This window comes from Garra rufa, chromosome 9 (genome assembly GCF_049309525.1).
Source record: "Garra rufa chromosome 9, GarRuf1.0, whole genome shotgun sequence".
NCBI classification, from domain to species: domain Eukaryota; kingdom Metazoa; phylum Chordata; class Actinopteri; order Cypriniformes; family Cyprinidae; genus Garra; species Garra rufa.
Genome location: NC_133369.1, coordinates 3,124,899 through 3,140,502, shown reverse-complemented (window position 1 = coordinate 3,140,502; position 15,604 = coordinate 3,124,899). Strand labels below are relative to the sequence as shown.

The 15,604-nt window shown below is 31.6% G+C and overlaps 1 protein-coding gene across 1 annotated transcript; it reads right to left on the bottom strand.

Annotated features, from left to right (window-relative positions):
* Window positions 1-1,656: 1,656 nt before the first annotated feature.
* ifnlr1 (interferon lambda receptor 1) lies at window positions 1,657-15,139 on the bottom strand. Its single transcript, XM_073847556.1, has 5 exons — window positions 14,973-15,139; window positions 10,890-11,074; window positions 8,669-8,810; window positions 6,432-6,556; window positions 1,657-4,699 (listed from the first exon to the last, which is right to left on the bottom strand). Exons 1-5 carry the CDS (start codon window positions 15,082-15,084, stop codon window positions 3,950-3,952), a joined length of 1,314 nt encoding a protein of 437 aa, XP_073703657.1. The 5' UTR covers window positions 15,085-15,139; the 3' UTR covers window positions 1,657-3,949.
* Window positions 15,140-15,604: the final 465 nt, after the last annotated feature.

Here is a 15,604-nt window from a genome sequence, read left to right as displayed (position 1 = left end):
AAAAAAACCCAAGTAAAATAAAAATTAACATTCTAACTTTCATTAATAGTGTTGGCTGAAGAAAAAAAAAATCATTTTATGAACTCATGCACCTGTTCTATTTGATTAGTGCTCATTAAATTAAATTAATTGCCAAGCACAGAATGAAACAGACGCACATTAGGCACATTAACAAGTTACCACGACCTAAAACAATCACCAACTTCATAATGAGCTGTGAAAATTAAAATATATTCTATCTAATCTGTGTATTTTTTGGGGAAGAGTCATTGGGGAAGATCATTTATCAAACTATATTTTAAGGCAGATGGAATCTGAATTAATTACTCTTTAAAATAAGAGACACTGGAGATCATGAACTGATGAAAGACATTAAAGAGGTTAGCTTTATAACTTCTTACTTCAACTTTCACTTTCAAAATAGAAAAATCTTATGTAACAATATACACTACTGTACAAAGGTTTCGTGTCAGTACACTTTTTTTCTTCTTTTTACCACTCAGCAAGGCTGTTACATTGATAGTAAGGATGTACAAAGTACAAAGCTGAAGTCAAAAGTTTACATACTTTTTATATAATTATTTGAACAATATAAGAGGGATTATATCAAATGCATGCTATTTTTTTTATTTAATACTGAACTGAATAAGATATTTTACATGCATGTATAGTTTTTTGTTTAGTGATAGATGTTCATGAGTCCATTGTTTGTCCTGAACAGTTAAACTGCCTGCTGTTCTTCAGAAAAGTCCTTCAGGTCCCACAAATTCTTTGGTTTTTCAGCATTTTTGTGTATTTAAACCCTTTCCAAATTTGTGGGACTTTTCTGAAGAACAGCAGTCAGTTTAACTGTGGATCATTCAGGTAACAACACACTTTTAGGAATCAAGTGTATGTAAACTTTTAAAGGGTCATTTTTATTAATTTAACTATTATTTTGTCTTGTGGACTATTATTTAAATGTCTTTTATGTGAAATATCTTATTCAGGTCAGTACTAAATAAAAATAGCATGGATTTTGTATGATCGCTCTTATTTTGGTTAAATAATTAACATTTGGCAGATTCGTCAAGGTGCATGTAAACTTTTGACTTCAACTGTATACTCTTACAAAAGACCTTTATTTTAAATAAAGGCTGTTCTTTTTAACTTTTATTCGTCAAAAAGTATCATGGGTTCCAAAAAAAGGGTTTCCAACATTGATAATAAATCAGCATATTAGCATAATGATCCTGATAATTCAGCTTTGCATCACAGAAATTAATTTAATTTTAAAGTATATTAAAATATAACACCATTAATTATGTGTAATATGTGCCACATTTTTTTTCTGTATTTGACATGAGAGGAGACTTTAAAAACATGAAAAACCTTACTGATCCCAAACATTTGTTTTTCGTGTAGAAGGTGACCTGTTTTGTCACGCAACAACAGAGGAACTTTGTCACCTTACGGCAATAATTTTCTCATATACTGAACGGTTTATGAGCGTTAGATGAAAATGACTCTGACCTTTGCATTGTTTGCTCTCTGTACTGCGTTTCAACGCGGTGCAAAACAGCTGACGTGTTTGGTGCAAAAAAAAAGCATAATTTGGCATAACAAACATTAAAGTAGAGCACTGTTTGATTCACAATGACTCAAGAACTGCAAACAGATATTTAAAAAAACTTTACTATAGCAATCAAATCAATACACTGCTAGTCTAACATGAGATGAACAGTATATTATTTAAATAAGATAATAAAGAAGACATGTTTGAGGTTCATTGTCTGTTAAACTTGAAGATTACTGACGGCTTTTTTCCAGATTTTTCTTTCTTCAAAACAACATTCTGAATCTGAGACATCGCTATGCAATTAAATGTTTGTTTCCTCTATAACAAAGAGCTTTTGTCAGTGCTTCTGAGGTATTTCACCGCACCGAACACATTGCGGCACTTCCTCATAGCTGCAGACTGTAAAATCCCCATAAAGCCCTTCATACCAACTCAAAGGAACATGAGAGTCTTCTATCTGGTATGCAAATGTATAATTCACGACTGTGGAAATTTCCAGCATTATGTTTAAGCGGTGCTTTTACAGACACACCTTACAGGACTGTCATTGTCTGTATTGAGCTGCACAATAAAATGCAGTCAAACCCTACAGTGTTATTGTTAGAAGTCAGCATGAAATCAAAACAAACCGCATTTACTTTCTTAATGCTTCCAGTTTCTTTTCATAATTGTGTGATCCAGTCAATACAAAAACGGATAAAATCAATAGTTGCATTATATTTTTTCCTCATTTTGATTAGTCTAAATGAATCCAATCCAATTTCAGATTCTGAAAGTCTGTTTATGTGAACCATAAATGGGAATTTTGACTGAGAAAACTAGTCTAATAGTCTTATTTACATGCCTATTTTTTTCCTGTTGATGGGATTATATCAAATCTTCTGCCCCTTTCAAACCAATCAGTTCAAACTTCGACTGAGGTGTTTGCATCAGAAGTTAAATGGGTTTTGAACGGCATTTCATGCTGACTTTAACATTATTCATATTAGCTCAACAAATACTGTCAAACCCATTTTGTAAAAATGTTTTTGAAAAAGCAACAACAGCAATTTTACAGTATTTCAGGTTTGTGTACATTATTTTAATATTTAAATAAGTTAAAACAGACATACAACAAATAAACAATAAAGCACTTGTGAATATGGCAATGCTACGAATAAGCTTAGTTTCAGTCAAAGTGTCATTTTGGAAACAATCATTGCTTTTGAAATTCCCTTTCGGATCATGTCAACTCAACCAGAGGTCCATTGCTAAAAATTTGAAGAAGTACATAAATGAAAAAGAAAGTCAAAATATTACATGCTATGCATGAATATTTACTGAACAATCCATTATTTTGTATTTGCATTTAGTTTTGACCATTCACAATGTGTAGAGTTTTTTACCCAGAGCCAAATGGAAAAACAAATATCTCTGGAACTGAACCATATCGAGGCTTAAAAATTAAGATTACAAAAGAAAACTTTCATAATAACCAACATCTAAAAGGATATTAAGCTATCTTTAAAACTTCTTGAGTTACAGGCATGCAAACAAGGGAAAAATGCACAAAAAAGTAAATTTTTCCCATTTTTGAATGGTCACCATTGGCATATAATACAACAAAGATTGCTAAAGTCAGCAGATTTTACGAATAAAGCTATCAATCTCTGTGTAAAAACATCATGATGTAGCTGAAATCTTTCTAAAGTCATTTTTCCTACCTGTAATTTGGCTCCAAATCTTAGGCAAAAATGGTCACTTCCATACAAAACAATGGATTTACTCAGTGGACATTCATCTGTGGCATTATATGGCATAATATGTTGGCTTTCATCACTACTTGTGACCCTAGACCACAAAACCAGTCATAAATTAAAAATAAAATTATTTTTTTAGCTAAATAAATAAGCTTTAAATTGACGTATGGTTTGTTTGACCAAGATACAACTATTTGAAAATATGGAATCTGAGGGTGCAAAAATATAAAAATATTAGGAAAATCGCTTTTAAAGTTGTCCAAATGAAGTTCTTAGGAATGCATATTACAAATAAAAAATTAAGTTTTGACATATTTACAGTAGGAAATGTACAAAATATTTTCATGGAACATGATCTTAATATCCCAATGATTTTTTGGCATTAAAAAAATTATAATTTTGACCCATGCAATGCATTTTTGGCTACTTAAGTGGTTTTTGTGGTCCAGGGTCACATATGTGACGCTTTGTACCTTTCAGTGACGCTAGTGAAATTATACACCTCAACGTTTGTACAAACTCTCAAACTTGCGCCACTTGCTGTGCAACTACCTGATGCAACGAGCTGGCAAAACCCAGCAGAAGATCTTCAAACATGTCTTTATCTCACATGGATGTGCTCGGATGAGCATTGGGAAGAAAAGAAACTCAGTCAGTTGCAAGACAAAGACAATCCCTTCCACCTCTCCAGAAAGATCACACCAACTCTAGGTTCCTCTTCATCTGTAAAGTCCTCATCAGGCTCAGTTGGGTCTGTCCTCATAATATAAGTCCTCTGGTCTTGTTGTCCCTCCAAAGGAATCCCCGGCAGCAAGTTTGGCCTGTAGTTTGACGTCCCGACGTCAGAAACATGTGCGGGCAGGTTGGAGGAGTTACACCTGGAGTCCTTCTGAATGAGGTCAGACAGTAAAGGAATTCGTTCTCCAGTCAACCCTTCTGAATCCTGGGAAGGTGCTGGAGAACTTTGACCAGTGTTATACTGGAATAAACCGTCATGAAACTGCAGCGCACCATTTTCAGCAGGTCTAACTGGGACCACCAAAGGCCCGCTGCTGCTTCCAGTGTCTGAATGGCTTGTTAAAAAGGTTGAAATGGAGTCTGGACCAAATGAATCTGAGCTGGTTTCATCTGTTGTGCCATTGAATAATGGTTTGCTGGACATCTGGATTGTACTGTAGTGCACAGAAGACTCTGCACTGTCCGGGATTGGGATGTCCAGTTGATCGCATACCCATTCGTGGTCACAGGGGTCCTGGGATGCATAACCAGCAGTCTCTGGCTTACGAGGAGGAAAAACAGCCTGTTGTTCGTGCTTCGTAGCAAATCCGGGCCACACTTCCACTTTGGAGATGTCGTCCCGGGGGTCTGAACCAAATGGAAGAATGCTTTTCTTTGGCAGGATCTGTTTTACAAAGAAAGGGGAGAGCGGTTTTTAGTTTCAAAAGATGCTGTTTGTTTGTACTTTTTTGAACCAAACTGAATGTAAATAACATTACTTTAATTAGTAATTTTACATACTAACAGTTGTTGAGGCTATCAGATATTTAGGATATATATATTTGTATTTTTAAGTAAATTGTTGGGACACCAGTCTATAATCATAAAACATCCAATTAAATACAATCTCTAAAATGTAAAATTAAAATAAAGCTTTTTAAAGTTAAAACCCAAAATAAAATAAAAAAATCACATTAAAAATAAAACAATAATTACAATAATTATAATAACATTTAAAAAAAAGCATTTAAAATAAAATAAAATAATTATTAAAAATGACAAAAAGACATTGCCATTACCATTGCACAAAAATAACAACACTACAAACTAATTATATCATAAAATGTAAAAAAATAATAACTCAAAACACTACTAAAAACCAAATAACTTAGAAAAATATAAAAATAAAATTATAAAATCATTATTAAATTTAAATCAAAATAAAACAATAATTAAAAAGACAAAAAATGTCAAATTAAAATATACCATTGCATAAAAACAATCACAACACTACAAATTAAATCATAAAATTAAAATTTAAAAACTCAAAACACTACTAAAAACCAAATAAATTAGAAAAATCATTATAAAATCGTTATAAAATTAAAATCAAAATAAAACACCAACTAAATCATAAAATATCCAATTAAATTAAATCACAAAAATGTAAAATTAAAATAAAGTTAAAAAAAAGAAAATACGGTATAATTAAAAATGAAAAAAAAAATAAAATAAATTAAAATATATCATTGCATAAAAACAATCAAAACACTACAAACTATTTAAATTATAATATGTAAAATTAAATATTTAAAAATATATTTAAAAAATAAAACACTTCTAAAAAATAAATAAATTTAAAAAACTAAACTAAAATAAAACATTTTAAAATAGAACTATAAAAATAAAACTGGCTGACAATTAAAAACAAATAAAACATTTGCAGTTAATGCATGTTGTGTGACCATTAACCAACATCAGAGAACCGTGAACATGCAAATGCGCTGTTAAATTATTGAAATATTTACTACTTCAAGTAAATATTGTAAGTCAAAGAGATTCAGCTGACAAAAACATTTGGGAATCTGACTCATAAAATTCACAACCAGGTCATATTTGATTCCATATTGCATGTATTTGAAACAGAATGAAGCAGAATTGATTCATCAAAAGAATGGTAGTCTATGGGGAAGTTTAAAAGCGAAAGACGTTTTATCCATGAAGTCAAATATTGACTTGGTTAATCATCACGAGTCTACGCAAGAACCCAAACCGAACCAATTTGCAGAGCAAATATCAACATGCATGATTTATCGTTTCACATCTCAAACGGATAAGACGTTTTGTAATATCTCAAATTCCAAAACAGGGTAAATAACCCATGAAAGCGCTGAAGTGCTCGAAGGAATATCTGTGACTGTTGATCCGGCAGCAGATGTTTGTGCTTACCGTAATCGACATGATAAACTCATTTTGTGTTGCCGAGAGCAATGCACAGATAAAGCGCATTCCTTCAGGAGCTAAAGAGAAATGTGACGCTCTTGTCAAACAGGACTTTTGACTGCCAGTAAAACGGGAGCCCATTCTAAGCATGTTCACCTGGAATTTCCCACAGCAATTATGACACAGTCACTTACCAGCGAATTCGGAAAGGAATGCTTTCCTGTCACGAACAGCTGGCAAAGTATAATGGGCAGGACGATCAGCAGCAGCAGAGCCAGCAGACCGGGCCATAATATTATATGAATCCAGGAATTAGGTCCTGAAAGACAGAGAAATTGCAGATGAATAGAAAACTCAGTCTGGTGTCATTTATCAAATCTGCTGGCAATTGTATTTATTGCTTTGAACACACTAGGGAATAGGTTTTTATTTAATTCCAGGAACTTTCAATCTCAGTTGCTATGATTATTTTGCATTATATACTGCATACTGGCCATTAAAGTCTAAGAAAAACATACAAAAAAAATAACAATAAAATATAGATAAAAAATAAATTATATTAAGCACAAAAATGAATGAATAAATAAATAAATACATTTTATGCCATTTATTTAAAAAAAAAAAAACATAAATCAGTAAAAAAAGTACGAATGAAAAAATAAATAATTTGTTTGCAATGTAATGCTCATTATATATAAAGAATAAAATATAAATAAAAAAACAAATAAGTAAATTAATTAATAAATTAAACAAATTGTAAATAATGAATGAATGAATGAATGAATGAATGAATGAATAAATAAATGTTATGGCATTTATTTTTAAGAAAATAAACAAATAAACACATAAATAAATCAGTTCAAAAGTATGAATGAAAAAATAAATAATTTGTTTGCAATATAATGCTCATTATATATATAATGGAAAATTTAATTTTCATTTAATTTTAACAACTTTGTCTCAACTTTTCTATCATTTATTTCTGAGAAAATAAAAAAGCAAAAGAATATATATATATATATATATATATATATATATATATATCTACATCAGTAAAAAATGAATGAATGAAACAATAAATATTGTTTTTGCAATATAATGCTAATTTTCAATTTTCAATTTTTTTATTTATTTAAAAAAATTTTTTATAATGCTCAATTTTGCTATTATTTTGCATTATATATACTGGCCATTTATGCCTGAGGAAATAAATAAGAACAAAAAAAAATAAAAATAAAACATAAGCAAAAAACAAAAACAAATGATAAAATTAATGAATAAATGAATGAATGAATGAATGCATAAATAAATAAATAAAGAGTTGACAATTGTATATAATGCTCATTCTCTGTTATATAATAGTAAACACTGCGAAATAAGTTTGTATTGAATTTCAGCGAATTTCAGTCTCTATTGCTATGATTATTTTGCATCATATACTGTATACTGGCCATTAAAGTCTAAGACAAAAATAAAAAAAAATAACAATAAAATATAGATAAAAAATTAGTAAAATTAAGCACAAAAATGAATGAATAAATAATAAATAAATTTTATGCCATTTATTTTTAGGAAAAATAAATAAATACATATATATATAAATCAGTAAAACATTTATGAAAAAACAACTTTGCCTCAACTTTGATACCATTATTTTGCATTATATATACTGGCCATTTATGTCTGAGAAAATAAAATAGAATAAAAATAAAATATAAATTAAAAAATAAATAAGTAAAAAAATAAAAACAAATGAATGAATGAATAAATAAATAAATAAATGTTATAGCATTTTTATTTTTAGGAAAATAAACAAATAAATACGTCAGTAAAAAATGAATCAATGACAAAAAAATAATGTTTTTTGCAATATAATGCTCATTTTCTGTTATGTAATAGAAAACATTGTGAAATAGGTTTTCATTTAATTTCAGCAACTTTGTCTTAACTTTGTTATCATTATTTTGCATTATATATACTGGACAAAATAAATACAAAGAAAAATATGCAAAAAAAAAATACTGCAACTAAAAATGAATATATTTTATTTATTTTTTTACAATCGTATATAATGCACCTTTTTTGTTACGTAATAGTAAACACTGTGAAATAGGTTTTTAATTATTTTGAGCAACTTTCTCATTCGCTATCATTATTTTGAATTATATATACTGGTCATTTATGTCTAAGCAAATAAAATGAATAAAATAAAATAAATAGCTAAAAAATAATTAAGCACAAATATAAATTAATGAATAAATAAATAAATAAAACAATAAATAAATAATCTGTAGATTTAGTTAGGCTATTAATTAAGGGAAATTAAGGGAAAAGCATGAAGTGTTTTCTTAAATGATGGGTGTTCAGATTCAATCAGCTGAGTGAGGTCTAGTTTTCTACACATTAGTCAAAGCACAAACTGTTGAATTACCCGAGACAATCACACAGAAGGAGGTGTGTTCACTGGGACTGGCCCGACCGGGATGTGTGAGCGTATATAATACTTCACCACAGTACTGCACGTCCATTTCCCTGAGCCAAATAAACATAGAACGAGACGTTTCCTCAACTACCTGCAAAAAAGACATAAAGGAGACGTTTAGTTGAACATGAGAGGACAATACACTGCAAAAAATGCTTTTCTAGCTTAGATTTTTTGTCTTGTTTCCAGCCAAAATATCTAAAAATTCTTGAATCAGGAAGGATTTTCTACACTGTAAAAAACTATTTGTTGAGTCAAGTTAAAATAATTTGTTACCCAGGTGCCTTAAATATTTGAGTTAAATCAACTTAACATTTTAAGTTGTCACATAGTACAGCTTAACATTTCAAGTTGACTGAACTTAAAATTTTAAGGCAGCCGGATAACAAATTATTTTAACTTGACTCAACAAACTGTTTTTTACAGTGTAGATAAGTAAAAATTATTTTCTTGTTTTCAGAAAAAAAAGTCAAAATTAAGTACATTTTTGCTTGAAACAAGCAAAATTATCTGCCAATGGGGTAAGAAAAATAATCTTGTTTTCTGTTTGAAATAAGATTTTTTTTCTTACCCCATTGGCAGATTTTTTGGCTTGTTCTAAGCAAAAACTCACTTAATTTTGACTTGTTTTTTCTGAAAACAAGAAAATAATTTTTACTTATCTAGAAAATCCTTCCTGATTCAAGAATTTTTAGATATTTTGGCTGGAATCAAGACAAAAAATCTAAGCTAGAAAAGCATTCTTTTTGGGTAACACTTTACAATAAGGTTCATTAGTTAAACATTAGTTAATGTACTAACTAACATGAACTAACCATGAGCAATACATTTGTTACCGTATTTACTAATCTTCATTAACGTTAGTTAACGAAAATACAGTTGTTCATTGTTTGTTCATGTTAGTTCACACTGCATTAACTAATGTTAACAAGATTTTAATTATGTATTAGTAAACGTTGTAATTAACATTAACAAAGATTAATAAATGCTGTATAAGTGCAGTTCATTATTAGTTCATGTTAACTAATGTGGTTAACTAATGTTAACTAAGGGTTGCACTGCAAAAAATGCTTTTCTTTGCTTGTCTTGTTTCCAGCCAAAACATCTAAAAACTCTTAAACCAAGGATTTTCTAGATGAGTAAAATTGTCTTGTTTTCAGAAAAAAAAGTCAAAATTAAGTACATTTTTGCTTGAAACAAGCAAAATTATCTGCCAATGGGGTAAGAAAAATAATCTTGTTTTCTGTTTGAAATAAGATTTTTTTTTTTCTTACCCCATTGGCAGATTTTTTGGCTTGTTCTAAGCAAAAACTCACTTAATTTTGACTTTTTTTTCTGAAAACAAGACAATTTTACTCATCTAGAAAATCATTGGTTTAAGAGTTTTTAGATGTTTTGGCTGGAAAATTTGGCTTATTGTACATTTTTTACCGTATTTACTAATCTTCATTAACGTTAGTTAACGAAAATACAGTTGTTCATTGTTTGTTCATGTTAGTTCACACTGCATTAACTAATGTTAACAAGATTTTAATTATGTATTAGTAAACGTTGAAATTAACATTAACAAAGATTAATAAATGCTGTATAAGTGCAGTTCATTATTAGTTCATGTTAACTAATGTGGTTAACTAATTAAGCAATAAGGTACGAGAGGCCGTGCTGTATCATGAATAAATCACGGCTGAAGGGCGTTGTTAGGCACGACGCGAAGCGGAGTGCCTGCAACCCCTTCAGCCGTGATTTATTCACGATACAGCACGGCCTCAAGTACCTTATTGCTTTTATAAAACGGTTACCACACAATAAAAATATTAAAATCAAAAATATATATTAATTTATATATATTAAGTTGTACGTTTTCATAAAGTAAAATCATTAACTGCCTTCCGCTGTAAAAAGTAGTCCCTAACTGCTGCAGCTGTGTTTACATTGCTAAGGGTGGTTGCTAAGGGGGTTCAATGATACACAAAACCGTTGAGTGAAGCGGTCATAGCCGTGCCGTATCATGAATACCACACAGCTGCTAACCAATTAGAATTGAGGAATGGAACTAACCGTTTTATAATGTTAACTAAGGAACCTTATTGTAAAGTGTTACCATTTTTTGCAGTGATAGAGAGAACAAAACTAGATGTAAATGACTTGAAGGAGAATCAGGAATAATAACCTTTCCCGCCTCTGACTCGGGTTGTGTCAGACGAACTGTGTACTTAATGGATGGTTTCATTAAACCTATTCCCCAAAATTTGATGTTCTCAATAGAGCAGTTCCAAGCGGCCATCGGCGGCAAAACCGTCACATTCAGATAGGTTTGGTTTGAAGTTACTGCCAGCTGCGGTGCTGAGAACGTGGCTGAAACGAGCAAAACAGAACAGATACAGAGACAGATGAGACAGATTTTAAGTAACCATCAAGTAAGACAGTTTATAATGTTTGCTGTTTAAGATTTTGTTGTTAAAAGGGATAGTTCACCCAAAAATAAAAACATCAAGGCCATTCAAGATACAGATGAGCTTCTTCACTGCAAAAAATGCTTTTCGTACTTAGATTTTTTGTCTTGTTTCCAGCCAAAATATCTGACAATTCTTAAATCAAGAAGGATTTTCTAGACAAGTAAAAATTATTTTCTTGTTTTCAGAAAAAATCAAGTCAAAATCAAGTGACATCTAATTTCAAACAGAAAACAAGATTGTTTTTCATACCCCATTGGCAGATTATTTATTATTACTTTTGACGTGTTTTTATCTGAAAACAAGACAGTTTTTACTCATCTAGAAAATCCTTCTTGATTTAACATTTTTTAGATATTTTGGCTGGAAACAAGACAAATAATCTAAGTAAGAAAAGCATTTTTTTTTTGCAGTGTTTAATCGAACATTAACGGAGAAGTTCACTCCCAGAACAAAAAATTATATAATGTGCTCACATGCACAAAATGCTTTTCTTACTTAGATTTTTTGTCTTGTTTCGAGACAAAATATCTAAAAATTCTTAAATCAAGAAGGATTTTCGAGACAAGTTCAAATTATTGTCTTGTTTTCAGAAAAAATCAAGTCAAAATTAAGTGAGCTTTTGCTTGGAACAAGCTAAATAAACTGACAATGGGGTAAGAAAAAACATCTTATTTTAAACAGAAAACAAGATTATTTTTCTTACCTCATTGGCAGATTATTTTGCTTGTTTCAAGCAAAAACGCTCTTAATTTTGACTTGTTTTTCTGAAAACAAGACAATTTTACTCATCTAGAAAATCCTTGGTTTAAGAATTTTTAGATGTTTTGGCTGGAAACAAGACAAGCAAAGAAAAGCATTTTTTGCAGTGCAACCCTTTGTCATCCAAGATGTTCATGTCTTTCTTTCTTCAATAGTAAAAAATAATGCGTTTTTCGTATCACCAAGCATTAAAGCATGTTCTAGGGCATCCCTAAAAAGAAATAAAGAGCATAAAGAGCATAATAGGACCCCTTTAAGACCTCATGAAATCATAATTAAGATTTTTTTGTACAATTTAGGACTTTTTATGGCCTTAAATTTGATATAACTAAATTTAAAGGTGTCATCGAATGCAAAACTAACTTTTACATGTTGTTTGAACATTAATGTGTGTTGGCAGTGTGTATACACAACCACCCTACAATGATAAAAATACCACCCAGTGGTATTTTTTTTAATCTTTAAAAGTAATACCTCTTTTTTAAAATCAGGTCATTCTCAGCTTCTTGTCATTGTGACGACACACAGACAGAGGCCCCTCCCACGATAGTTGATTGACATGAGCACCTTACCTTAGCCCCGCCCTCACCGAGCTGAAACAGTCTGACTCTGAACGCCATTGTGTGACTCAGGTGCAGAGGAAGACTCTAATTGAGCGATTGAGGTGTTCTGTTGTTGGATGTAATACTAAACATAGCAGTCGTCATTTACTCTCGACATCTGAGATGCTGAAGACGCAGAGGTTTAACGTTACTTTCATTTTTAAAAGGAAAGCGCCGATCCCGATCGACATAAGTGTCTATTATAAGCGCCTTTTTTAATAATGTGCTTGTTGGCAAGTTTTGCCAATAAACGCAGCTAAAGTAAACATTAATTTTCATAATCCCACGGCAGAGAGGGGCGGGGCGAGCAGAGCTCAATTGCATTTAAAGGGACCATGCAATGAAATTAGTTGATTTTTTGCAGAGCTGATTTTGACAAGGTAAAAGTTTTTTTTACACTACTATTGAGAATTTTTAACCAAAGTATATTACAGACTTTTCATTAAGACCCTAAAGAACCATATTAACTTGGGGAAAAAGGGCATCCGATGGCCCCTTTAAGAATTTTTACGACTTTTTAAGATCCTGCAGAAACCCTTGTTTCTTGCACAAACCGATCGTTTCGCTTTGTAAGACCTCAATATATCATCAGGAGACATATATTAATTATGTGTCTCCTTAAGGTAAAAGGGTGTTTTTTTACACCAAAGCCAAAGTATATTACAGACTTTTCATTAAGACCCTAAAGAACTATATTAACTTGGGGAAAAAGGGCATCCGATGACCTCTTTAAGAATTTTTACGACTTTTTAAGATCCTGCAGAAACCCTTGTTTCTTGCACAAACCGATCGTTTCGCTTTGTAAGACCTCAATATATCATCAGGAGACATATATTAATTATGTGTCTCCTTAAGGTAAAAGGGTGTTTTTTTACACCAAAGCCAAAGTATATTACAGAGTTTTCATTAAGACCCTAAAGAACCATATTAACTTGGGGAAAAAGGGCATCCGATGACCCCTTTAAGAATTTTTACGACTTTTTAAGATCCTGCAGAAACCCTTGTTTCTTGCACAAACCGATCCTTTCGCTTTGAAAGACCTCAATATATCATCAGGAGACATATATTAATTATGTGTCTCCTTAAGGTAAAAGGGTGTTTTTTTACACCAAAGCCAAAGTATATTACAGACTTTTCATTAAGACCCTAAAGAACTATATTAACTTGGGGAAAAAGGGCATCCGATGGCCCCTTTAAGAATTTTTACGACTTTTTAAGATCCTGCAGAAACCCTTGTTTCTTGCACAAACCGATCGTTTCGCTTTGTAAGACCTCAATATCATCAGGAGACAAAGGTATTAATTATGTGTCTCCTTAAGGTAAAAGGGTGTTTTTTTACACCAAAGCCAAAGTATATTACAGAGTTTTCATTAAGACCCTAAAGAACCATATTAACTTGTGGGAAAAAGGGCATCCGATGACCTCTTTAAGAATTTTTACGACTTTTTAAGATCCTGCAGAAACCCTTGTTTCTTGCACAAACCGATCGTTTCGCTTTGTAAGACCTCAATATATCATCAGGAGACATATATTAATTATGTGTCTCCTTAAGGTAAAAGGGTGTTTTTTTACACCAAAGCCAACGTATATTACAGAGTTTTCATTAAGACCCTAAAGAACTATATTAACTTGGGGAAAAAGGGCATCCGATGACCCCTTTAAGAATTTTTACGACTTTTTAAGATCCTGCAGAAACCCTTGTTTCTTGCACAAACCGATCGTTTCGCTTTGTAAGACCTCAATATATCATCAGGAGACATATATTAATTATGTGTCTCCTTAAGGTAAAAGGGTGTTTTTTTACACCAAAGCCAACGTATATTACAGAGTTTTCATTAAGACCCTAAAGAACTATATTAACTTGGGGAAAAAGGGCATCCGATGACCCCTTTAAGAATTTTTACGACTTTTTAAGATCCTGCAGAAACCCTTGTTTCTTGCACAAACCGATCGTTTCGCTTTGTAAGACCTCAATATATCATCAGGAGACATAGGTATTAATTATGTGTCTCCTTAAGGTAAAAGGGTGTTTTTTTACACCAAAGCCAAAGTATATTATAGACTTTTCATTAAGACCCTAAAGAATCATATGAACTTGTGGAAAATGGGCAAGCGATGACCCCGATGACTTTTTACAACTTTTTAAGATCCTGCAGAAACCCTTGTTTCTTGCACAAACCAATCGTTTTGCTTCGTAAGACCTCAATATATCATCAGGAGACATAGGTATTAATTTTGCATCTCCTTATGTGATTTTTTTGGCTCACAAAGTGCCGGTAGCCATTGACATTTTATGAATCACCAAGCACGTTTTCAACAACGTCTTTACTGTTCTACTGAAGAAAAAAAGTCACCTACATCTTGGATGGCTTTGGATCCCTTTAACTTGATCACAAGCATAATTTAAGCTGAGGAAAGAAGTCCAAAATAACTTACTTTGCCAAAACGGAAAGAACTTCACCTCACCAAGGCACTGTCCACCAGCACTGATTTTAACATGATATTTAGAGGTCACGTCGCTCTTAACATGGGTCATCACATTCGTCATGTCACAAACAGGGGTGGAGATGTTCTGACACCACGTCACTGGTTCATACGGATGCCCATAACTGCAAAAAACAGAGGAACACAAACTTACAGACTTAAAACATTTATTATAGATGCATGTGGATAGATACAAATACAGACTCTTTAGAACATAAATCATCATGAACCATTAAAGGCAGATCTTGTTTAATCATAGTTGCGGTGAGTTTACACAGAAACTCTTTCAAACCTACCAGACTAACCAGATTCTAATTATACTAGTTCTCCTCCTCTTCACCTGGTATATCATTACACACCCTGTTTACTGTGTGCATGTGTCATGCCATTTGTTATATCATTGCTATCTGGTATTGCATTTACACTGTTATCTTTGGAACAACTCATTAAGTTGTAAATATATCTTTATAAGTCATAAAGTCAATGAATGCAAATTCTAAGCGCAATGACCTTAACTTGGAAAAACGTGTTCAATGACATGTAAAAAATTACAGTTAATACATAATAAAATTTAAATGAAGAAA

What these genes read in the sequence shown, in the direction of transcription:
- ifnlr1 (XM_073847556.1), bottom strand. Translation starts at nt 15,084, where the DNA reads ATGACGAATGTGATGACCCATGTTAAGAGCGACGTGACCTCTAAATAT. An exon ending in CCGAGTCAGAGGCGGGAAAG is followed by an intron (nt 8,811 to 10,889) that starts GTTATTATTCCT and finishes TCTTTTTTGCAG; the next exon opens with GTAGTTGAGGAAACGTCTCG. An exon ending in CTTCTGTGTGATTGTCTCGG is followed by an intron (nt 6,557 to 8,668) that starts GTAATTCAACAG and finishes TCTGTCTTTCAG; the next exon opens with GACCTAATTCCTGGATTCAT.